The following is a 24,070-nucleotide window of genomic DNA, read 5'->3' on the forward strand; positions in this document are numbered from 1 at the left end:
TGTATTTTTGCAAGTTCTTCAGTGTTTAATTGTTGCTAAAGTCATTTGGGGTTTTTGACACAGATTCTATTTTAGTAAGATAAACTCAGCTTAACCCAGCAGTGCCAAAAATGAATTCCTAAGGTAGATGACTAAAATAAACCGGCAATAAATATTGGCTGTTGGAATGGGAATTATATCTCTGTAATGTAGACACAGCATTAATGACTCATTTTCAAATTACAGTCTCCTGGGGATTATTTGTATCAGGGATCAGGGAAGAAAGAAGTCCATCTCTTCTTCTTTTAGACAGCAAAACTGAAGAGGAATATGAACCCATCAGGCAAGGATGTTCTTATATCTATTCAGCCAAGAGAGGTACAGGCCCTGGAGTTCCACAGGGAATTAACTTGAACAGGCTGCATTGAGGCTGAGTAAGGCGTTGATAGAAAAAATACTAGGGGCTGAGGTGGCTGATTCTAGGGATAGTTTTCTCTCGTTCTCCTACAGGCAGAGGGAGCCACCAGGTTCACCTAAAGCCTCTTGTGTGGCATGAATTACCCTATCAGTTACACTGGGTGCTGCCCTGTTCCTTTGCTGCTTGGAATTAGTGGACTCTTTTAGGCCTCCTTTACTCCCTAAGGTCAAATTCTGATCTTTTGGCCCCTGAGGTTGAGTTTTACAACTTCTCTGGTGTACCAGAAAGCGGTCTGAGGTAAAGGTTAGGCTACAATTTGGGCAGGACACAAGCTGAGCTTGACTTGGTCCCGCTTGGCTGGACTGTGCAGTCGGAAGGGGCTGAGGCTTCCGTAGGAGTGGCTGGTGGAGCTCCACAGGGAGCCGGTCATTTTCTATTTTCCACTTTTCCAGGCATTTGGGCTCATGAATAGGAAGGGACAGGGTGCCAAATTCCCTACCACAAATGTAGCAGATAACAGTCCTCGGTCGGGCTGGGGTTCCTCTACGAGCTTTCTTGAGGCCAGTAAGATGATGAGAACTATTTGGTGCTCTGGGACCCTCACCCTTTGGCTTGCAGCTTCTCTGATGAACAAGAAGATTATCTGGCAAGAATGTGCGGCCACAGGATTCACAGGGCAGCAGCTGAGCCTGGGCACTCTGAAATGCAGCCTCATTACTTGCCTGAAGACTGGAGGACCCACTGCCGCTGAGAGACTGTGGTTTGGAGGGTTCTGGCCTCCTCAAGTGCTTGGGCAACTTGCTGTTTTCAATATGCCACTTCTGCAAGCACTGAGGTTCATGAATGGCAATTGACTGGGACCCAAATTCTCGACCACAGATATAGCATACGCGGAATCCAGGCCTGCGGGCCGGGATTACAGGGGGACTAAGCTGGCTTTCCGATATAATTCTTCTACTTGACGGTTTTGATAGTATCACAGTCCCAGGTCTCTTTTTCTGAGTGTCTGCCTTAATCTTTTCACCAGGATTAACACTCTCTGTTTCTGGCAAAAGGCTAGAATAGGAGTCACTAGAGAGAAACCCAGCTTGGTGGATAAGGAAAGTGGGTTCTTTAGAATGGTGAAAAGTTTGTTGTAACTTATTGGAAATTCTTTTCTTCTGTCCTCTTTCCATTAACAAAGATGTCTTTCTGTAGTGCTTGCTCTGATTTCAGGCCAGACTCACTTTGGGCTTCTGCTTAGAGTGAAGGTTAGTGAGGTTAGTTGTCCCGGGGTTCACACTGTTGCCAGTACCTTAGCCCCACAGACCATGACTCAGAGCTTCATTGCAGGACATCAGTCTGGAATGTTGGAAGGTCCTCATTAAAGTTGAGATGTCTCCAAGATCTGTGGAGGGGTGTGGGAGACATAAGAAGTTATTATGTATACACACACATACACACATGTTTGGGCTGTAAACTGATAAAGCGCCGTGGATTTTTTGTTTTTGTTTTGTTTTGTTTTGCTGGTTTTAAATATTGACCTTGTATACTTTTTGACTAGCATAATAACCAGCATATGGGATTTGGTCAATAAACTGACATAAACCTGAGGAAATCTTCCATCATCAATTGCACTATCGCTGTATTAAAAATAATGTTCTGCCCAAAAAGTTAACCTGACAATGACAGCACATCATAGATACAGATGATGCAAACCTACAGAGGCTGAGACCGGGGTGGTAAGACCATAGAAGAGAAAACTGCAAACTGTGAAAATTAGATTAATGAAATCAGCAGGTCATATAAAAAGACCCCCTGAGCCCCCACAGAAACTTCCACTACGTCAGAGATCCTTAACTTGTTAGTGACATGGATTCCTCTGACATTTCTGTGTAATATGTTTATAAGCAAAAAGTTAAAATTGTTGCTATCACAGGTGAAATCGATTTTACTGAAATAATTTGTCAACTGTTTCTAGTTGTGATATACATTTTAATTGACATAAAGTTGTGCCACAGACTTCTTGAGTGTCCATGGACCTGAAGCTAAGAACTCTTGCAGAAGAAGTACTTCAAGAATGAATCTTAAGAGGATTATCAGGATAGCCCTCAGAGGGACATAAACTTCTTGTGACACATCATGTATTCACTTTTGTTTATTATGGAAATAGAGTATTAATAAGTGGAGCTATAATTCTCCAGCAAAGAGTACAGCCTAGGCTGGCACCCATCCTGGTGAGTTATCTGCAGATCTTTCATGGAAAGATGATACACAGATGCTGCTTGAGGCTCTTTTTTCTTAAAGGTATCATACCTACTTTCTTGTTTTATATATGTATGACTTCCAAATATTTTTAAAATATAAAACAAAGGCACTGGATTCTCCAAGAATCCCCACCAGAAGAAGTGGCAGCTTAGATATCCATTTATGAGAAGAATCCTAAATTTTTATATTGGGAAAAGTCATGAGTAAATTTTCCCATGGGTTTATAATCTGGCCCCCCAAAACGACTATTTTCAGAAGCCTCAGGACCTTTTCATTTCCTGAAGGATGACCCAGATCAGGGGGATAAACTCTAAAGCATCCATTCTTAACCACAGAAGGAGCAGCCCCGGTGTGAAGCTGGATCCTGCACATCACAGCAAACACTTCAGTTTGGGCAGTGCAAGGCCAGCAGTCCTGGGAATATGGAAACCCCGCGCACTGGATTTGATAAAGAACAAAAAGAGCTGTGATCTCTGTGCCCAGCTCCTGCACTTAGGTGCCAAGAAAGGTCTGAATCCTTGCCTTTAAGAGTATCAAATCAAGTCTGGCACAGAGAAGGAAGTTATTCTTTATTTTGACAGCTTTTAAGACAGTAATGTTAACAGATGTGACAAAAGTATGTGTTGGCCCCAGAGTGGCCAGCATAGAAAATAAAACAGAGAAAGTTATCACTTGATCAGTACCATCTAAAAGAGAAAGTAGATCTATGGAACATAGGAATAGGGTAAAATTATTTCATTAGGTTTTTAATCCAGCCCATGGGTTATTTCCACAAACCACTCTGCTTCATTGGCTCTGTTTACCGAGGAATTTTAGTTTATTGTTTTCCTTGATACTAGGAAATTGCAGACACTAATATGACTTAAGAAGACATTAGAAAAATCAATGCAATCAAATAAGCCTCCTTCCCCTAAGTTTTCTCTGTCTCTGTCTCTCTTCCTCTGTCTCTGTCTCTCTGTCTGTCTTTCTCCCTCTCATACACACACACACACACACACACACACACACACACACACACGAGTCAATTCTGTTCCCAGAAGATTAGAATACTGAGGAATCTCCATGACTTTCCATAACAACCCCTCTATCTCCCTTTTGATAAGGTATGAGAGGTAATATTTATTGAATACCAATTATGTGCCAGATATGGCACTGATGTTTTTGTAAACATAATTTTAGTTAATTGTCAAATGATTATGAAGCAGGTATTATTATTTCAATTTTATAAGTAACGAAAATGACTCAGAAAAGACAAGTAATTTGCCCAAGGCTGTCAGTGTCTAAATGACAGAACTGTGAATCAATTCCAGCCCTCTTTGGCTCCAGTACGTGGCTCTTTCCATTATTCATTCTGCCTAAATTCCTCCAGCAGAGCTTCTTCCCTTTAGTTTTCATCCCTGTTTTAATGTACTATCCATATGCCTCAGGGAAAGGTAACTAAGCTCTCACCAGCTGTTATGCTTCTTTTTAGGAGAAAGAAGAGGCAAAGAAGATGGAGGGCAGACAAGGCACAGAGGAGAAGCCTCTGAGAGGGACAAAGCAGAAGAGGGAGACTGGGGCTATGGAACACAATGTTTTCAATGTTAAGTGACGGGGCCATTTTTTTTTCAACTTTTTTTATAGGTTTGGGGATACATGTGCAGGTTTTGTGTATGGGCATATTGCGTAATGCTGAGGTTTGGACTACACATGAATCTATCTCCCAGGTAGTAAGCATAGTACCCAATAGGTAGTTTTTCAGTCCTCCCCCTGCTTGCATTCACTGCTGTCTGTTGTTCTCATCTTTATGCCCACATGTAATTGATGTTTAGCTCCCACTTATAAGTGAGAATGTGTGGTATTTGGTTTTCTGTTTCTGCATTAAGAATCACTTTTGCCAGGCCAGGTGCAGTGGCTCACGCCTATAATCCCAGCACTTTGGGAGGCCAAGGTGGGCAGATTAGCTGAGGTCAGGAGTTCAAGACCAGCCCAGCCAACATGGTAAAACCCCGTCTCTACTAGAAATACAAAAATTAGCCTGGTGTGGTGGCGGGTGCCTGTAATCCCAGCTGCTCAGGAGACTGAGACAGGAGAATCACTTGAACCCGGGAGGCAGAGTTTGCAGAGAGCCAAGATGGCGCCACTGCACTCCAGCCTAGTTGACAAGAGTGAAACTGCCCCGCCCCCCAAAAAAGAATCACTTTTGCCACATACAGTTGTTTTCTAGATGTAGTTTTTCCTGAGTGATGTGCAGTACAGATTCTTTTCTTAATTTCACCAATATCTTCAGAAAAATCTACATAACCAGCAGAGGAGCAGTTGGGGGAATGGGGCAGACCACCAGTGGATGATGTGTTTTGTCTTTCTTTATCATGGGCACAGGGTAAAAGTGAAGGCTGCCCCAAGAGGCCAAGTAGTGCTCAGTTTGAAGCCATGTCACCATCTTGATTAGGGATAGATCTTGCCGCACACGAACATTTGTGCACTGCAAATATTTTCTCTGCAGCAAACACGATGAAACATCACAAAACGTCCATTTGAATCTTCAGCTTTTCTTTTTCTACCATCCCTTTCCTCCTCCAACGTTCTCCTGAAATTTTTCCCTTATTGTGACTAAAGGTATCAAAATATGAAAGATGAGGTAGCTGGAAGCCAGTGAAACTTTTGGGAACGGAGGTGTCTTATGGAGAAATGCATAATGTTTCCGCCAGTGACTGTGCAAAGGCAACATGCCATGGCACAGCAGTGTTGGTTGCTCTCCCTTTATAAGTTAGCTCTAAAAGCAAAAGTACTGGAAAATACTAAATACATATACTTAAATCACCTAAGAAATTGGCCTGTCACCCAAAACATCATAAAGCAATGTTGCTGGTTTATAAAGAGAATCACTTTGCAAAGCCAGACAGTTTTACCTCAAGCATCTCTGGAGAATGTTCACTTAGTTGGCCTGGATTATTCGTTTTGACCATATCTGCACATAGGACATTTAAAGAATGTCTTGGAAGGCATCACTTTTTATCAACATGATGCCATTTTTCCATTCTCTTCAGGGTTCATGGGAAGGGGAGACAAACACACAAAGATGAATGTAATAACCGTGGAAATCCAAAAACCATCTTGGCATTAGAAGGTGTCTCTCCAAAAGAGAGGGAACAGAACACAATCAAAAGTGTGATCATATCTTTAAAAAATAAGCTAGTCCTTTGAGGATGAGTTCATGTCCTTTGCAGGGACATGGATAAAGCTGGAAACCATCATTCTGAGCAAACTATCACAAGGACAGAAAACCAAACACTGCATGTTCTCACTCATAAGTGGGAACTGAACAATGAGAACACTTGAACACAGTGCGGGGAACATCACACATGGGGGCCTGTTGTGGGGTGAGGGGCATGGGGAGGGACAGCATTAGGAGAAATACCTAATGTAAATGACGAGTTAATGGGTGCAGCAAACCAACATGGCACATGTATACCTATGTATCAAACCTGCACGTTGTGCACATGTACCCTAGAACTTAAAATATGAAAAAAAACTAGTCCTTTGAAACAAAAGAAATATAGTTGATACATGACATGACCCCTTCTCTATTAGTATTGAATTCAAATTCTTTAAATGAACAAAAATATAAATAAGAAAGATGGAGTTGGGGCTGATGGTGGCTCTGGCAAGATTCTAAAAGAGAGGAGGTTCATCTTCAATATTCTTCACCCACCCCATTCAGTGGCCTCCACTCTCCAGCCTAGTATTCTTGTATGCTCACAGTCTGTCTTACCTATGAAATCTTGCTTTCAAAAAGGAGCTGATGGACTCATTCACACCAAGGCTTATAATTGATGAGGTAATGTCCCTTCCAATGTCTGGCAGAGACAGTTAGTTCCTTACCAATAGCCATTCTACTCAACACCCTCAATTAATAGACCCCAATTTTCAGCTGGGCACATCTACAAGCTCCTTTGTAGTTAGTGAAAATATTGTGTGGAACTTGTAAGAACAATTCTTGAAAAGGTAGAAGAGAACAACTGCTTCTCTTACTTTCCTTTTTATTGATGCTTAGAAGATGGATGTGATGACTGGTGCTTTAGCAGCCAGTTGAGAACAGGTTTCATCTATGTAAACCTTGATATGACAGAGCAGAGACCTGGATGGACTTGGGTCCCTGACAATGCTGGAACCATCATAGAATCCCTGGAATGCCTTCCTTGAACTTTATTTACATAAGAAAATAAATTTTATTTTATTTTAGCCATTTTTAAAAGTCTGTTATTCACATAGAAACCTAATAGTAATTGAGAGATATCTGTATTTTAATAGTGGTGATTAGCACAATTAATTCTAATAATGTTATTTCAAATTTCAGAATTTTTTGATGAAGGAATTTTTTTTGAGGGAGTAGAGGTTTGGGTGCAAAATTGACTTATTAAATATGTACTTCTTAAAAATCAAAAATTAAAATTGATACTATAAATACTGGATCAATGGTTCTTATGAAATTGATCACAACACTTCCTTTTTTAGAGATTCTTTTAAGTGAAAAAATTTAATGACTATTTTTTATAAAAAATAGCCTATTTTTTCCACGAGCTTCTTAAAGAGCTAGCAGAGAGCAATATTGTGCCAGTTGTTAACTTATTGTCTCTATACTCCCAATCTTCTTTATTTAGCTTTATGATATGGGTACTGGGACTCTGCACAGCCCATTTCTGCTTTGCGAGCTGGCTCTGTGTTATGCTCTGCCAACAGGAATAATGGAAGGAGAATGCAAGAATTGGGGAGCAAGAGGGCATTTAATCCTTTTAAAGGCTTCCTGTGTGTGTGTGGTCGCTGTGAGCATTATTCCAGCAACACTTCTCTACTCTTGAAGCAGCAGTTCTTTTCAATACCAGCAGCTGAATCCAACCAAATTTGTAAAACCAGATGAACTGACCCTTCCCCACCAGATGCAATCACCAGCCAGGATGTGTCCCCTTCTTGGAGATCTGATTTTCAACTCCATCTTCTAAGCTTCTAAATTTTAATAATTCAAACGATGTAACAACCCTCAAAATACAAGTAATAATAATCTGTGATATTCAATCTGCGTATTACTTAAATATTGCAATAAATAGAAATGCAAATTAATTCTTTCATAGCATCTTACAAAATAAGATGCTCATCTGAACATTTAATCCTCAACTCATTCAGACCACTGAAAATGCATGTTTGTTATTTTTACACTATCACCGTGCTTTAAGAGCTGGAAAGTATTGTTCTTCCATTTTCCAGTAGCTGTACAAATTTCATAAGGGAAATCTGCTGTTCTAAGCATGCTTGTATTTTGCTAAATTTTATATGACACTCTTCACCTGCTGACCCCCCAGCCATAAGGCCACCACTGCCACAGAGGGAGCCACAGCAAAGCAATCCTACTCATAGACCAAAGATGACCAGGAGTGTTGAAGGCAGCTGGGTAGCTGGTCTGGCTCATTCTCACTGGTTCTGCACACTCTCTTCTAGGCAGCATCTCGTCCCGTGGCATCTGCAGACCTTACCCAATCTGATGTGAGTGGGAAAGGCCATGTGAGAGCAGCTGGGACCTAGGGGCAGTATGGTTTAAGAAATATAGGAGCAGCATTTGAAGGTAAAAAGTGGAAGCATTTTCATAAAAGCCACTTAGCCTGAGGCATGGCTTTGAGAAAATATTGGCATTTCTAGACTGATTATAAATAACTAATGAAAAAATTCCTTTTCTTTGTCTCTCCTTCACTATGAATAATTTTAAGCCAAGAAATAAGTTCTTTCACTTTCATTCAATCTAATTGTCAAGTATGAACATAATACTCTATGGTGTTAGAAAAGCTATGAAAAAATTAGGAGAAATGTACTCTTTGTGCTTCTAACTAGAGCCCTCTGCAAAAGGCATTTTGTGTTGTTAAGGCTTATAATATCACTCTATGAAAACTATTGTTAGATCAAGCCTATAATTTTCACTCTATATTGAGTATCCAAATTACAGAGTACCCAAGAGTCATGAATGCCACACAGGTATGATCATATAATTGTAATATTGACATTTGCAGTGGTGGAGCACTGGTTCTACAAACTGTCAGTAGAATCACATTAGAGGCCTATAATACATAGAAATTTAAAGGATAGCCCAAAAAAGAAAAAAGTGGAAAAAAGAAAAGAAAAAAGTCTTCAAAGGAATTTCACATGCCATATTTTCTCACATTTAGGATAATTTTATTCCAACAGAATAGCTCTATACCAATATGTTTTTTTCAAGATTTTTTAAGCATTGGCTCATAGGCACATCTGGTCCATGGCTATGTTCTTTTTAGCCTGCAGAAAGTCAAAACTGCTTGACTTAGTTTCCATTATTTTAAAATTGGGAGACGTCACATAAAATAAGGATTTTTGGTTTCTCTTGAAGAGTGGAAGAGCTGGCCGAACAGAGCCCACATTCCTGTGTGGCAACATCCAGCACAAGCTGATGGTGAGTAAGAGCTGTGCCTGTAGCTCAGAGAGCCAGCCTTTACTCTTCCAAAGCTTCTCACTAGTCGGATTCACTAATTTATAGTTCATGCTTCTTGCTTGAAAGTGTCCTGTGGGGACATTTTTCTTCTTAATTAAATATTGAAAATCACTTCAAGGAACTGAGAATCCAACTGAAGTCTTATAGGATATAATTGTTATAAACACAACATATTTATTTTTAAATATTTAGAATATTTAGAAAGGAATCTTCCGACTGAAAGTAGATTAGGGCTGAAATGCTTCGGTCTAGGAGGGAGGGTAAAATCCAAGAAGAAAAGACAGAATCAGTGACCTAAGAAGGAATTTTCATAAGTTATCAAAGGGTTATAAAAGATGATATATACATAACTTCAGAGGAAAAACTAAAGCAGTCAATGTTTAGAACAGCTACAGGTGGGATTATAGAAGAAAAAAAAGAAAAAAGGAAAACACAAACAGACAAAATTGTGTTTTGTGGACCATCTAAACTTTTTAGAGGCATTCCCATAATGATCTATTGATCGGTTGATATCATAAGAGCTACTCTTCTATTTAAGCCAATGGACTTTGCTTCACCATTAAATGACTCCCCAGATGAGGACTGTTAGATGTTTTATATTATTAGTTTAAAGAACTAATCAGCCAATTAAAAGAACCATAAATAAGCTATTAGCAATATAGACCATAGTTGGATTGTAAAGATTTGCTCTGGAAATACTTTATAAGAGAATTATGCTTCCTCATGGGGCTTACAGGATTTGGTATACTTTTTCTTTCTGCCAAGCTGTCCATTTTGTCAAGAAGTAACTATAAATTAGTTTGAACTAAAAATGTATAAGAACAGCACAGTAGCCCCTTCTCAACCTAGAATGAGATCTATAGCCATCAAGTGTTTAAAATGGATATATTATGGTTTTTAAACATTGGATGGAAAAACCCACAGATAACCGTATTTTAGCATCTATGTTTTAAAAGAATTGCAAATAGATGCATATGTTTGCCAGCCCCCATTATGTGATATGCTTGCACAGAGTTCCCACTGTCTTTATACTCTTGATTTAGTTGAACTCAGTGCGACACTTTTGGCACAGACTTCTGAGCCACACTGTGTTAGTATCAGAAGTGTGGTCACTTCTGTGTGTCCAGGTGGAAACAAACACAATGAAGAATATAGTTGTGCATGAACGGAGCTGCTAGGCCAGGATAAATTGGCATAAGAGAGTTGGGCTCACCAGGAGGAACCTTTCTACCACATCACGCACTTACCTTACAGAGGTCTCAAAGTTGTGCCTTATTTCTGTCCACCTCCAGGAGGTCAGTGCCTCCTGGAGCCTGGCTAACACTTACACTGATTATCAATACCATTCATTACAGACATCAACACCCTTTGTAATAATGTGCTCTGCACCCAAAGCTGTTTCTGAGGAAAATGCCTGGGAAGGAAGTCAAAAATAGCAGAGTCCATAAGGCAGGCGGGGCTTCTGCTGTGTGCACGAATGAATGTGCCTCTATTTTCCGATATGCTTGCCGTGATGTGCCTGGTGGTGACTCTGGAGACCTGGTAGCTTGTATGTGCCCACAAACTGAAGGCTGTTTCTGAACATGGGCTTTTGGTTGCTGTTCTCCCCACATCTCTCATCCTTCTATGTGAATAAGTCATCATAATACTAATGTCATACCATTTGACATCGCTGAATCATGGCAACAAGGCACTCTTTCATGGGCCACATAGTTACAGCTCACTGATGGTTCAGAATCCTCAGCCCCACAAATTCTCATTTCCCAGGAAAGCTTATATAAAATATTCCCTGATGGAGAAAACCACCAGAATGAGTCTCCTGGTGTCTGGGGGAAACTTGCTCATTCTTTGTGTCCCCAGACCCAAACAACCATGCAATGTAGTGATGGCTCATTTAAAAACCTCTTCGGCTTCTAGTTTAAATTTTTTTGTGGTTCAACATTTATTGAAAGCCTCCTTCCTCTCCATGACCGATAACTCTCGACTGCCTTGTTCTGTTTGCCTTTAGTAAACACAAAGGTCACATGTATATTTTAAGTCACACATAAGATTGGAAATATTAGGATATTGGATGGGAAGAGTTTAATTTAAAATCAACTTTGTGGATGTTGATGTTTCCTATCTTTCTTGTGTTTTCAACAGGGTCTTTTTTCCTACCTTCTGTGTTCTATTTCACTTTGTTTCATTATTTCCACTATCTATCTGAGCTTTAAGTTTAGGACAACCCAACAAGAATGCCCAATAAGGAAAAGATGCCATTAGAAAGAGAGTGAAGAATATAGCATTCCATGGTTGACACCACTGCTAACGTTCTCTGGATTTTTCCATCTGGCTGGAGAGATAAGACAATGCCAACAATTCCAGCTCACTAGTAGGAAAAATGTGCCTTCTATTTTAACTTCGTTATATTCTGGAGAAAGCAGCATTAGAAGTGAGGGGCCCAGTCTAATCACATGAATCATCAAATGTGGAGAACTTCTTCCCCAGTCAGTGAGAGAGAGACAGCAGCAGAAAAAATTTGAAGTGTGAAAAGGCCTCAATTAGCTGTTCAAAGAAGGAGTCTAGAGCCAAAAAAATGCAGGCACCTCTTGAAGCCAGGAAGACCAAGGAAACAGATTCTCTTCTACTGCCCCCAAAAGAAAGATGATCTTGCTGTGAGCTGGGTGTAGTGGTTCATGCCTGTAATCCCAGCACTTCGGGAGGCCAAAGTGGGAGGATCACTTGAGGTCAGGAGTTCAAGACTAGCCTGGCCAACATGGTGAAACCTCATCTCTACAAAAAATTAGGCAGGGCTGGGTGCAGTGGCTCACGCCTGTAATCCCCGCACTTTGGGAGGTCGAGGTGGATGGATCATGAGGTCAAGAGATCAAGAACATCCTGACCAACATGGCAAAACCTCGTCTCTACTAAAACTACAAAAATTAACCAGGTGTGGTGGCGTGCTCCTGTAATCCCAGCTACTCGGGAGGCTGAGGCAGGAGAATCGCTTGAACCCAGGAGGCAGAGGTTGCTGTGAGTCAAAATCGCACCACTGCACTCTAGCCTGGCAACAGAGGGAGACTCCATCTCAAAAAAAAAAATATATATATATATAGCCAGGTGTGGTAGTACACATCTGTAATCCCAGTTACTTGAGTGGCTGAAGCATGAGAATAGCTTGAAACTGAGAGTTGGAGGCTGCTGTGAGCCGAGATCACACCATGGCACTCCAGCCTGAGCAACAGACTGTCTCAAAAAATAAAATAAAATAAAAAATAAAAGCTGAAAACACATTTCCATTTTGTGGTGTCATTTCCTATATGGAATCCCAACCTAAAATTGATCCCCCATCCTGCTGTGCCATAACACTTGTGTATAACCCCATTAAATGTCCCCTTGGCATCAGTAGCTCATGGTCATTGCTGTTTATCTAGCTCATACCCATTCCGTATGCTCTACATAAATATGAGCAAAGTGAGGACAAAATTTGGAATATAGTGTCAAATAGCACAAGAACATTGGAGGTGCTGTCTGTGGTATACACACACATGAGTACCATACATACACATAAGTGCAAATAAAATCGAGGTGTCAGAATCCTCAATTTTATTTGTACTCATATGTGTGTATTAAGCTCTATATAATTGTATCAACTGTTTAATAAATATCCACTACTTCTGTTTTTAATGAGAATTTATCACATTGGTAGCATCTGAATTTTGGTTGGAATTAAATTTCAACATGAATTTTGGAAGGGACAAAACATTCTACCATAACACCTAGGGTTTCCAATTCCAGGGTCCAGAAGAGCGCTTCACCTGTGAGGGTTTTCTGTGATGGTTTGAGGTTAGCATAGCTTCTAGGTAAACTTTTCAGAGAATTCCACTGGCCTACGTTCATGGGACATCAATAATAGGCATCAGGAACATCCTCTTTTTTCACTCTTCTCCTTTACCTTTCCTGTCCATTGTGCTTATAAGTCCTCTCTTCAAAGACCGCTCCATTAAATGCAAATATGGCAAATAACTCCAAGCTGCCTTAAAAGGATTTTTCTTCTCTACCTTGAGAAATAATGAGTTTACTCTGGATCCCAGGGCCGGAACGTGCAGATGTGATGTCATGTCCTTATTTCCTTTCAACAGGCATTAACAACTTCTTAATGTTTCACTTTCATTCAGTCACTACTCTTTCTTCCCAATTTAAGTGTTATAAGCTGGTTTTCGTCTGCTTGTTCATCATGTTCCTTGTTTTCTAGTTTTTCAAATACCAGAATCTTATAGTACCATAATTGTATGGAAAAAAATGCATAGAATAGGCTGAACTAGCTGAAGATATTATGAAATCAATATTCGAAAATTCATACATTTAGGATTTTTCCTGTAAATGTCATGAAATAATGGCAATTTTTTAGGTCACAAATCTTGATCCTTTTTAGTTGACTGTAAAATTCCAGGTACAAAATTGACAATAAAATAAATTTGATTACATGAAAGATCATTACATTTTTAGGGAATGATAATGAAGCCTGTTTCATATAGGCAATGAATGGATAGTGTTCATTTAAGTAATTTTAGCTAAAATAGCATTCCTGTGCTACTTCTGGGAATCTCTGTTGAAAAATTTATTTGGAAACTGCTTAACACCCATAAGTGCCCCAATAGTTCAAATAATAAAACTCTGTTTGACATGGTGATTTACATCAGAAACAGGTTAACTGAAGGGGAAAATGTGGTTTTAATTTTTGTTGATGAAATGTCATATGTTTCATATATAAGATAGTTCACTTGGAACTGAATAGATAAAGCAATCCAAGATTTATCTGATTTTAATGTTTCACAATCATTTAGTATTTCTGAGTGGAAATGCCACGAACGGATTCAAGGAATGTTATTAACTTTTATTACCCATTAACGATTTTTAAATGAACCAAAATGGAAAAAGTGTTTCACAAAATAATTACATATTTTTCCATTCTTTCAATGGATATGTATACTTGATTGTCAAGAAAATAGAATTTTATCAGTTATATTTATTATCACTTTACTGAGGACTCTGCTTCCAATTGTTCACACACATGAATACACATACACATACACACACACATACACACAAACATCACAGACCTTATACATTCCTCTCCATATTTCTGCCGGGTCAAGGGGATGCATTGATAATCAATGTTATAATCTTCATTTAGTAATTAATCCATGCCACAATACCAGTCCATCTGACACTTATGATACATGGTGATGATATGCTGGATTGTAACTAGGTCATACAGTACTAATAAGGACAATTGTTGGCTGAGAGTCTAACTGAAACTCGAGATTCGAGTCTTTGCCCAATTGTGTTTTCTTCTATTTCCAGTCCTCACTACTCTTATTTTGTTCTCTGTTCATTTCACAATAATTTCACTAAAATAACCTTTTGAACATATCTTTGAACTTGGGAGAAGTCACACTGATGGTGAGGCCAGGCTGAGAAGATCATGAGGATGTTTGGCTTTGCCTCAGCTCTTCAAGTAGATTCCCCATCTTATTGTGGGTTTGCATGTGAAATGTAAGGTAAGGAATTAGACAACGAGGGAAAAGGGAAAAGGCACTGACAGACACTCTAAACAGTATTTAGCATGTTTTTGTTTCCTATGTGATTGCCCATTAATAATTTGGCAGAAAAAAATCTTATCTTATTCTATCATCTTCTTATATTTTCCTTCTGCTCCCCTTCTCATCTTAGTATTTTCTGCCTTTGCATTTTAATATATCTCCTTTCCCATGTTTTTTTACTCCTGTCTTCATTCTACCCATCTGATATTGGATAACCTCTTGTGATATTACATCAATTTATGTAGAAGCATTTCCACATCTAGCATTGAAGTGGTTGGTTATTCTTTTCGACTGTTTTGCCTGCACTCATAAATCTAATGCCAGGCAGGTGAATGGGTGTGCCTCCCATCTGTGGGCTGTTTCAACCATGTAGGTGAAGAGCCACTTCCGCTCTCAATCCCCATCTATCTTTTTCAGAGCAGTCACATTTAACTCCTTAAGCTACAATCACAACTTAAACCTCTGTTGCCTAACTGCTCCATGGTTGTCCCACTGCTCTCAAAATAAAATCCAACCTCTTGACCTTGAATGCCCTCTGTAACTTTGTACCTACCTCAGTTTCTGCCTATCTCCTTTTGCTCTCCCCTTTTTGCACCGTGCTCCATCCATGTTCACCTCTCAGTTCCTCAGACAAGGCAAACTCTCTGTCACTCTGGGGGAGATTTGGGGAGGGACTGGACAAAGGCTTTGCACATGCTCTTGCTATTGCTTAGAATCTTCCTCCAGTTCTTCGCTTGGCTTTCTTATTTTATACTTCAGGTCTCTACTTAAATATTGTCAACTCAGGCCTTTCCTAACTACTTTTTTTTGTGTGTGGGGGGGGGGGGGACAGAGTCTCACTCTGTTGCCTAGGCTGAAGTGCAGTGTTGTAATCTCAGCTTACTGCAACCTCTGCCTCCCAGGTTCAAGCTATTCTCCTGCCTCAGCGTCCCAAGGAGCTATTGCAGGCACCTGCCACCACGCCTGGCTATTTTATTTTTAGTAGAGACAGGGTTTCGCCATGTTGGCCAGGCTAGCCTTGAACTCTTGACTACTCTTTTTCAAGTAATTTCTCTCCCCCAAACACACACACTTACACATCCACGTGCACCCATACACGTGGACATACACATGCCCATTTATGTTCATTAATGGAACCAATGTCACCATCACCATCATAGTTATGTTCAGCGATGCCACTGTTTATCATCTTTATAGCACTCAGCACCTGTTTTCGTTTTGTTTGTTTGCATGTATAATATTTGTCTCCTTAAATTGCATGTAAACTTCAAGACAACAGAGGCTTACTTGCTCTCTACATAGTTAATCCCCAGCACCTAGCCCAGTGCCAGGCACATTGTAGGTCATAACAAAATAAATTTAATGTTGACTGAGCTGAATGAGATTAGCTTGATTTTATATTAAATTTTTAAACAAAACTGAAATTCATTGTTTATATGAGGAATAAAAAACATAAAGGGGCTTTTGCAAAAGAAGTGTTAACAGACAGCTTTGTAATATTTTCTCAAGTCTTACGCATATGTGATCATTTAACTCTTGTTCATTTTTATAATACTATCTCAAGGAATTAGCATAATAATAATATTATAGCTTTGAAAACATAACTATACTGAATCTAAGAGAAATGAGAATCTCTCCAAGGACCATGAACTAGACCAAGCACTATACCTCATGGTAAAGATTATCAAGTAGTGAGCAACCAGAACAGATGGGCTGGTGCTCCCTAGAGAATGGACCCAGACAGGCACACCAAAGGTGGCCATATGAGCAGCTAGTCACATGTGCTGGGGGCACTGCCTAACTAGTTAAAAAGCTGAAGGAGAATCACAGAGTTTGACTTCCCTGAGCTAAGTTTATTCATACGTTGTTTTTCTTGACCACATATGTTCTGAGTGCTAATGACTTTCAAAATTTAATTTCCCTTGGAAGTCAGATCTCTTCTTTTTTAAATTTTTAATTATTATGAATACATAATTGTTGTACATATTTATGGGATAGGTATGATATTTTGATATAAGCATACAACATGTAGTAATCAAATCAGGGTAATTGGGATATCTACCTCCTCAAGCATTTATCATTATTTTGTGTTGGGAGCATTGCAATTCTACTATTTTCATTATTTTGAAATATTTACAATAGCTTATTGTTAACTATAGTTGCCCTATTATGTTCCTGAACATTAGATCTTATTCTCTCTAACAGTATTTTTGTGCTCATTAACCAATCCCTATTTATCCATTTCCCATTACCCTTCCCAGCTCTGGCAACCATCATTCTACTCTCTACCTCAGTGAGATCTAAATTATTTTATCTCCCACATTTGAGTGAGAACATGTTCTACTGTCTTTCTGTGCTTAGCTTATTTCACTTAACATAATGTCCTCTAGTTCAATCCATGTTGTTGTAAATGACAGGATTTTACTCCTTTTATGGCTGAATAATATTCCATTGTGTATATATGCCACATTTTCTTTATCCATTGATCCACGGGTGGACACTTATCTTGACTCCATACCTTGGCTCTTAGGAATATTGCTACAATAAACATGGGAGTGCAGATATCTCTTTGACATACTGATTCCCACTTTTTTGGATATATACCCGGCAGTTAGTTTGCTGGATCATATTGCAGTTCTACTTTTAGTTTTGTGAGGAACTTCCATACTGTTCGTAGTGGCTGTACTAATTTACATTCCTACCAACAGTGTACAAGGGTTGCCCTTTCTCCACATCCTCGCCAGCAATCAATATTGCCTGTCTTTCTGATAAAATCCATTTTAACTGAGATGAGATGAAACCTTGTTTTAGTTTTGATTTGCATTTCTTTGATGATTAGTGATGTTGAACATTTTTTGACTGTTTGCATGTCTTTTGAAATATCTGTATAGACCTTTTGCCCATTTTTAATTTTTTTCTAATTAAAAATTTTTTTTTGAGATGAAGTCTTGATATGTTGCCCAGGCTGTTCTCTAACTTAGGGCCTCAAGTGATCCACCTACCTCAGGATCCCGAGTAGCTGGGATTATAGGTGCATGGCACCAAGCCTGGATTTTTGCTCATTTTAAAAATGTATAATTTGGTTTTTCACTATTGAGTTGTTTGGGCTCCTTATATAATCTGATAATTAATCCCTTGTCAGATGGGTAGTTTGTAAATATTTTCTCCAATTTGTGGGTTGTCTCTTCACTTTGCTGATTGTTTCCTTTGCTAGGTAGAAGCTTTTTAGCTGGCTGTGATCCCATTTGTTCATTTTTGTTTTGGTTGCCTGTGCTTTTGAGATATTACTCAAGAAGTCTTTGACCAGACCAATGTATGAGAGTGTTTTCCCAGTGTTTTCTTCTAGAAGATTTATAGTTTTATATCTTAGATTTGCTTTAGTCCTGTTATATTTGATTTTTGTCTATGGCAAGACATAGGGATTTTGTTTCATTCTTCGGCATATAATTATCTCTAGTCATCTCCCTTCTAAAGAGACCCCCCCAAGTACCAGGCACTCAAGAAGAACATTTTCAAGGCCCCAGGCCTTTCAATATCAATGTATGATTTTTGGAAGGTATCTCATCAGAACTTCTTGAACATTGGAAGGGCTGACAAACTATGGCCCCCAGGATAAATCTGGCCATCGTTCAGCTCTTTTGTAAATAAAGTTTTATTGAAACACAGTCATGTTTATTCATTTATGTTTGTCGTTGACTGCTTTTGCCCTACAATGGCAGAGTGTATGCCTTACAAGCCCTTAACTTTACCATTTGGGCAAAGACAAGAAAATTTTCTAACCTTTCCATTAGACCATTCAAACTAGATTTCATTTTAACATTAAGACATCAAATTATTAATCAATGTGAACTTACAGTATTCAATGCAACCAGAATCCTACTAAGTGCCATCTGCACAGAACTCCATAAGGCTCCTGTTAGACTCTTCTCTCAAACAAATGCTTGGCTGCATTGCACCTTGGACGTTCTATTTGCAGTTTGCCATCCTTTTTAACCGATTAACAACTTGGCTTCTTTACATTCTCCCTCTCTGCTGCCCCCAACATAGTGTATTCCTATTGCCATATTTGTGTGCTATGATATTTAGAAATTGCTTCTTCAAGTTTGTAAGACTCCACAGAAATCATCACTGATTCCTCAGGAAGGGCGTTTTGGAATGGTTCATGTTCCTCACCATTTACAACTTACGTCTAGAATTGCATATAATCCCGAAAATGTATCATTCACCAGATACTCTGAGAAAATGAGTTAAAATAATATTGCATATTTATTCAAATTATGTAGACCCAGAGAAGAAACAGTCATGTGAAGGTCTGGTTGGTAAAACAAAAAATTCTCTTAAAAAAATTAGATAATATTTAAATTCTAAAATAAGCTGGAGCTAGGTGCTATGGCTCACAGTTATAATCCCAGCATTTTGGGAGCCAGGGTAGGAGGATTGCTTGAGCTCAGGAGTTCAAGACCACCCTGGGCAATATAGTAAAATCTCATCACTACAAAATATAAAAAATATTAGCCAGGCATGGTGGTGCACGCCTGTAGTCCCAGCTACTTGGGGGGCTCGGGTAGGAGGATCACTTGAGCCCAGGAGGTCGAGGCTGCAGTGAACTGTGATTGTGCTGCTGCACTCCAGTCTGGGTGACAGAGCAAGACCCTTTCTCAAAGAAATAAATGAATGAATGAATGAATGAATGAATAAATAAAATAATCTGGAACATGCAACTAATAGAAATAATAGTTTACATTTTAGGCCCAAAAGAAATAGGTATTTTATGGAAGTGATAGAAAGATTTGGAAAGGCTGGAAAATATCTTTTCTTAGTTAACATTTGAATGTCTATAATTTTCTGTCAATTTGTAAGAATATGTGATGACATTTATTCTGACGTTTATTTTACTAGGTATAGATTTTTCTCTGTAATTGTGAGAAATATACTGTTAAATAGGAAACAGAGTTGATGTTATAAATAATGTTTTCTTGCAGAAATTATGAACAGATAAATATCCTCCTTCTGCTTTTTCCTGTCTAGAACAGTGTCTGGAATACAGTAGACACTCAATAAATTATGGAATAAATTAATAAATAAAATTAAGTTGAAGTCACATTCTATATTAATGGGCTTGAAAAATACTTATTTTTTTTTACTGGGGTTATGATTCCTGAATAAGTTTGTAACTATATTTTTGGCTTTTGCTTATTGCAGAATCACTTAAAATAAGGTTGCCGCCTGGGGAAACATTTGGGCAACATGCAAGGAGGATTGCCCAACCTGATTCTAATTCTTGTGTGTGGTTCACTAGTAAGCAGTCATGGAAGGACTCAACTTCCATATTTATTTTGAACACTTGCTTCAAGTATTCAAGTAATATAAGTTGGCTTATTAAAATTAATATGCCAATAAGGATAGACAAATAGATTCATGTAACAGGATAGACAGTCTGGAAGCATATGGTCAATTTACATACATGATCAATTCATTTTTCATGAAGATGCCAACACAATTCAATGGAGAGAGGAAAATCTTTTTAACAAATGAGAGTGGAACAACAGGATGCACACAGGGAGAAAATATCAACTCCTAACTTTCATTGCACACAAAAATTAACTCAAGATGGATCATAGAACTTAATATAAAAGCAAAAATGATAAAACTTTAAGAAGAGAATATCTATGATCCTAATATTTGCAAAGATTTGTTAGACAAAACACAAAAGAACTAAGTATAAAAGAAAATACAATAAATTATACTTTCTCTTAATTATAAACTTCTGCACATTAAAAAAATTAAGAAAATTAAAAGGCAAGACATAGATTGGGAAGAAATGCTTGCAAGACACATATTTAAAAATTGGATTATCTAAAATTTAACTTGATAAAGTTAAACCTATGCCTACCCAATGATATTGACATTTTAAATAATTATCTAAGAAAATGAAAGTATACGTCCACAAAAGTCATTTACAAATATTTACAGTAGCTTTACTCATAGTAGTGAAAAACTGGGAATAACATAAACATACATCAATAGATAAATGAACACATAATTATAGCATATTCATACAGTAGAATGTTGTTTCACAGTACAAATGAATAAACTACTAATATACACTACATGGATCTCTTTGAATAATGTGCTGCTAAAAAAGTCAAATACAAAAGAAGTATAGGTACTGAATTATTCCATTTATATGAAACCCTAGAATAAGCAAAGCTGATCTGTAGTGACAGAAAGTGTATCAGTGATTGTTTGGTGGGTCGGTGCATGAATGGAAAATTGACTACAAAGGTTAGGGACATTTTCTTTTATTTATATCTTTGTTGGTGACATGGATATAATCATTTGTCAAAACTCATCAAATTGTGTACTTAAAATGAGTGCATTTTATTGTATGTGAGTTATACATTAATGAAAAAGACATTAAAAAGAAAAAAATGTTGGATGGGTAAAAGGTATGAATAGATAATTTTTAAAAAGATACAAATCTCCAAGAAGCTCATGAAAAGTACTCCATTAGTCATCAGGAATATGCAAATTATAACCACTGTGAGATGTTATTCCATATTTATCACAAACGTCTACTCTATCACTCATTAGTTTCGCTCCTGGGTCCGAATCCAAAATAAATAAGGACATATATCTACTAAGACTTGTGCAGGCTTCCTTTTCCCCCCACATATAAGTGAGATCACATAGTGTTTGTCTTTCCTTATCTGGCTTATTTCACTTAGTATAATGTCCTCAAGATTCATCCATGTTGTTGAAAACAGCAGAATTTTCTTCTTTTTTAAGGTTCAATAATATTCTATTGTATGTTTATACCACATTTTCTTTATCCATTTATCTGTTGATAGATAATTTGTTCCCATATATTGACCGTTGTAAATAATGCTGCAGTTAACAAAGGAGTGTAGATATCTTTTATATACTAATTTCATTTTCTTTGGATGTATACCCAGTAGTGGGATTGCTAGATCAGATGGTAGTTCTCCTTTTAAGTTTTTGAGGAACTTCCATATTGTTTTCCATAATGGCTCTATTAAATTACAATCCCACAGACAGTGTATAAGGGTTCCCTTTTCTCCACATTCTCACCAACACTTGTTATCTTTTGTCTTTTTAACAGCCGTTCTCACAAATATATGGTAATATCTCCTTGTGATTTTTATTTGCATTTCCCTGTTGATTAGTGATGGTGAGCATCTTCATATACCTACCTGCTGAGTGCAATAATGGTTACCATGAGTGGAGGATAAGGTGAAGGGAAGATAGGCAAAGGGTACAAACCTTCAGTTATAGGGGAGTAAATGCTAGAAACCTAATGTACAGCATTGTGACTATAATTAAGAATTATTATAATTAATAATTGAAATGCGTTAAGATAGTAGATCCCAAGCATTCTCACCACACCCAAAAAAGGTAACTATGTGATATGATGAATACTTTAATTAGCTTGATTGTGGTAATCATTTCACAATGTCTACATATATCAACACATTTCACGATAAACACCAAATGTGTGATTTTTATTTGTCAATCATACCTCAATAAAGCTGGAAAAAATATTAGACATAAAAAATAAAATTAGGAGAAAAATACTTTGTGCAAGAGTGTTTATACCTGCTTTAGCTATAAGAGGCCCAAACTAGAAAAAAAAATCAATATAATAAACAAATGTAAAATATGCATAAAATGCAATTATACTTACCTTTAAAAAGAATTGTACTAGTGACTTAAAAAGCCACATTGAAATGTTTGAAAAAACATTCTGCTAAGCCAGAGACGTCAGTCCAACAGTATAATATATATGGTATCATTCTATTCATATAAAGTTCATGAATGGCCAAGTATTCTTTGGGGATAGAAATCAAAACAGTGGCCACCTATGGAGGGAAGACTGGCTGGAAAGGATGTGAGGAAACATTCTGGGGTGAAAGAAATGTCCCTTGCCCTGACTGAGGTGACCATGACATGGTTGTATATACCTGTTAAACTCAATGCTTTTAGAAACTTGAATTTAAGAACTCCATATTGGTTACAATTTACTCCACATTGATTTTATCTCAAATAATTAAAAAAAAATAGCCAAGACAATTGAGTAATTATACCCTTTAACACCCCTTTTCTGTCACGGATAATCTGGCTAATAAGCATATAGTTCTGAATTAATGTTAAAACCCTACTTCATCTACTTTTCTTTGAAGAAAGTTATTTTAAAAATCATTCTTTTAAATACAATTGTATTATCTTTTAGTATTAGAACATTTAATCCATAGTTCATTCGTCATTGCCAGCATCCAAAGAAGTAAAATGACATTTATTGTTTTGTTTAGTAGTACTTGAGATTTTTCACTTAAGAACCAATTATTATTATTATCATTTGGATTTATTTTCTATAGCAAGGAAATATTTACTGAATACTGGTGAGAAGCCAATGGAAGAGACCAAGAATATCTAAGAGAAGCAGTTGTTATTAGTTGAAAGGTTTGAGATTTAAGACCTACCAGACAACAGAGAATACACACAGAGAATGCAACAGAGAATGCAACAGAGAATGCACCAGACAACAGAGAATGCACAACAGAGAATGCTCTCCGCGAGAGCCTCACCTTGTGACGTTTGTTCTTTACCTTTTTAGTTTGGTTTTTAGCATGGCATGCTGAGCACCTCTGAGTTTTCAGGGAAGGAGCTGATGGAAACAGGAACAGAATAGCTGGGAGTGTCAAGATTCACATTCCTTGCAGGAGTTGGTGTGAGTTTTTGAGCTGCTGAGTAACAGGAACCGCAGCCTTTGTGGCCTGGATGTATCCTGGCAACCTGTCAACAAAAGGGACGGAACTGAGTTCTCTAGTAACTGATGGGAAACAGAGAGCAAAGTAGGTATGGATTTCAGCTTTCTTTTAAATTGACTTCAGGAACTTTACCGACAGACTGAGCAACCAACAGGGACAGATAAATTTAAGTCACAGGCTCTTCTTGCTGTAGAAACACAACATTTTATTTTAAGGAAGAAAAGAAAACAATATTTACTGATTATCTTATTGATCTTTTCTAGGGACTTTAAAAATACTGTGACAATTAATACTGACTGTCAACTTGATCAGATTGAAAGATGCGAAGTATTGTTCCTGGGTGTGTCTGTGAGGGTGCTGCCAAAGGAGAATAACATTTGAGTCAGTGGACTGGGAAAGGCAGACCCACCCTCAATCTGGGTGGGCACCATATAATCAGCTGCCAGTGCGGCCAGAATAAAGCAGGCAAAAGGTGGAAGGACTTGACTTGCTGAAGACTTGACTTCTGGTCTTCAGCTTTCTCCTGTGCTGGATGCTTCCTGCCCTGGAACATTGGACT

The 24,070-nt window shown here is 38.1% G+C and overlaps 1 protein-coding gene across 2 annotated transcripts; it reads right to left on the minus strand.

The window, feature by feature from the left end:
- ZNF474 (zinc finger protein 474) lies at positions 1-23,518 on the minus strand. 2 transcript variants are annotated; one of them, XM_017859719.1, is made up of 2 exons: positions 23,350-23,518; positions 1-1,784 (listed from the first exon to the last, which is right to left on the minus strand). In XM_017859719.1, the coding sequence occupies exon 2, from the start codon at positions 1,570-1,572 to the stop codon at positions 484-486; it is 1,089 nt and encodes a 362-aa protein (XP_017715208.1). In that variant the 5' UTR covers positions 1,573-1,784; positions 23,350-23,518; the 3' UTR covers positions 1-483. The 2 variants fall into 2 exon arrangements, with proteins under 2 accessions (XP_017715208.1, XP_017715209.1); XM_017859720.1 differs by having other exon boundaries at positions 23,329-23,518.
- Positions 23,519-24,070: the final 552 nt, after the last annotated feature.

Source organism: Rhinopithecus bieti, unplaced genomic scaffold (assembly GCF_001698545.2).
Source record: "Rhinopithecus bieti isolate Rb0 unplaced genomic scaffold, ASM169854v2 scaffold_48739, whole genome shotgun sequence".
Lineage (NCBI taxonomy): Eukaryota > Metazoa > Chordata > Mammalia > Primates > Cercopithecidae > Rhinopithecus > Rhinopithecus bieti.

Coding starts and splice junctions, on each gene's coding strand:
- ZNF474 (XM_017859719.1), bottom strand. CDS start 1,572: ATGGAAAGAGGACAGAAGAAAAGAATTTCCAATAAGTTACAACAAACT.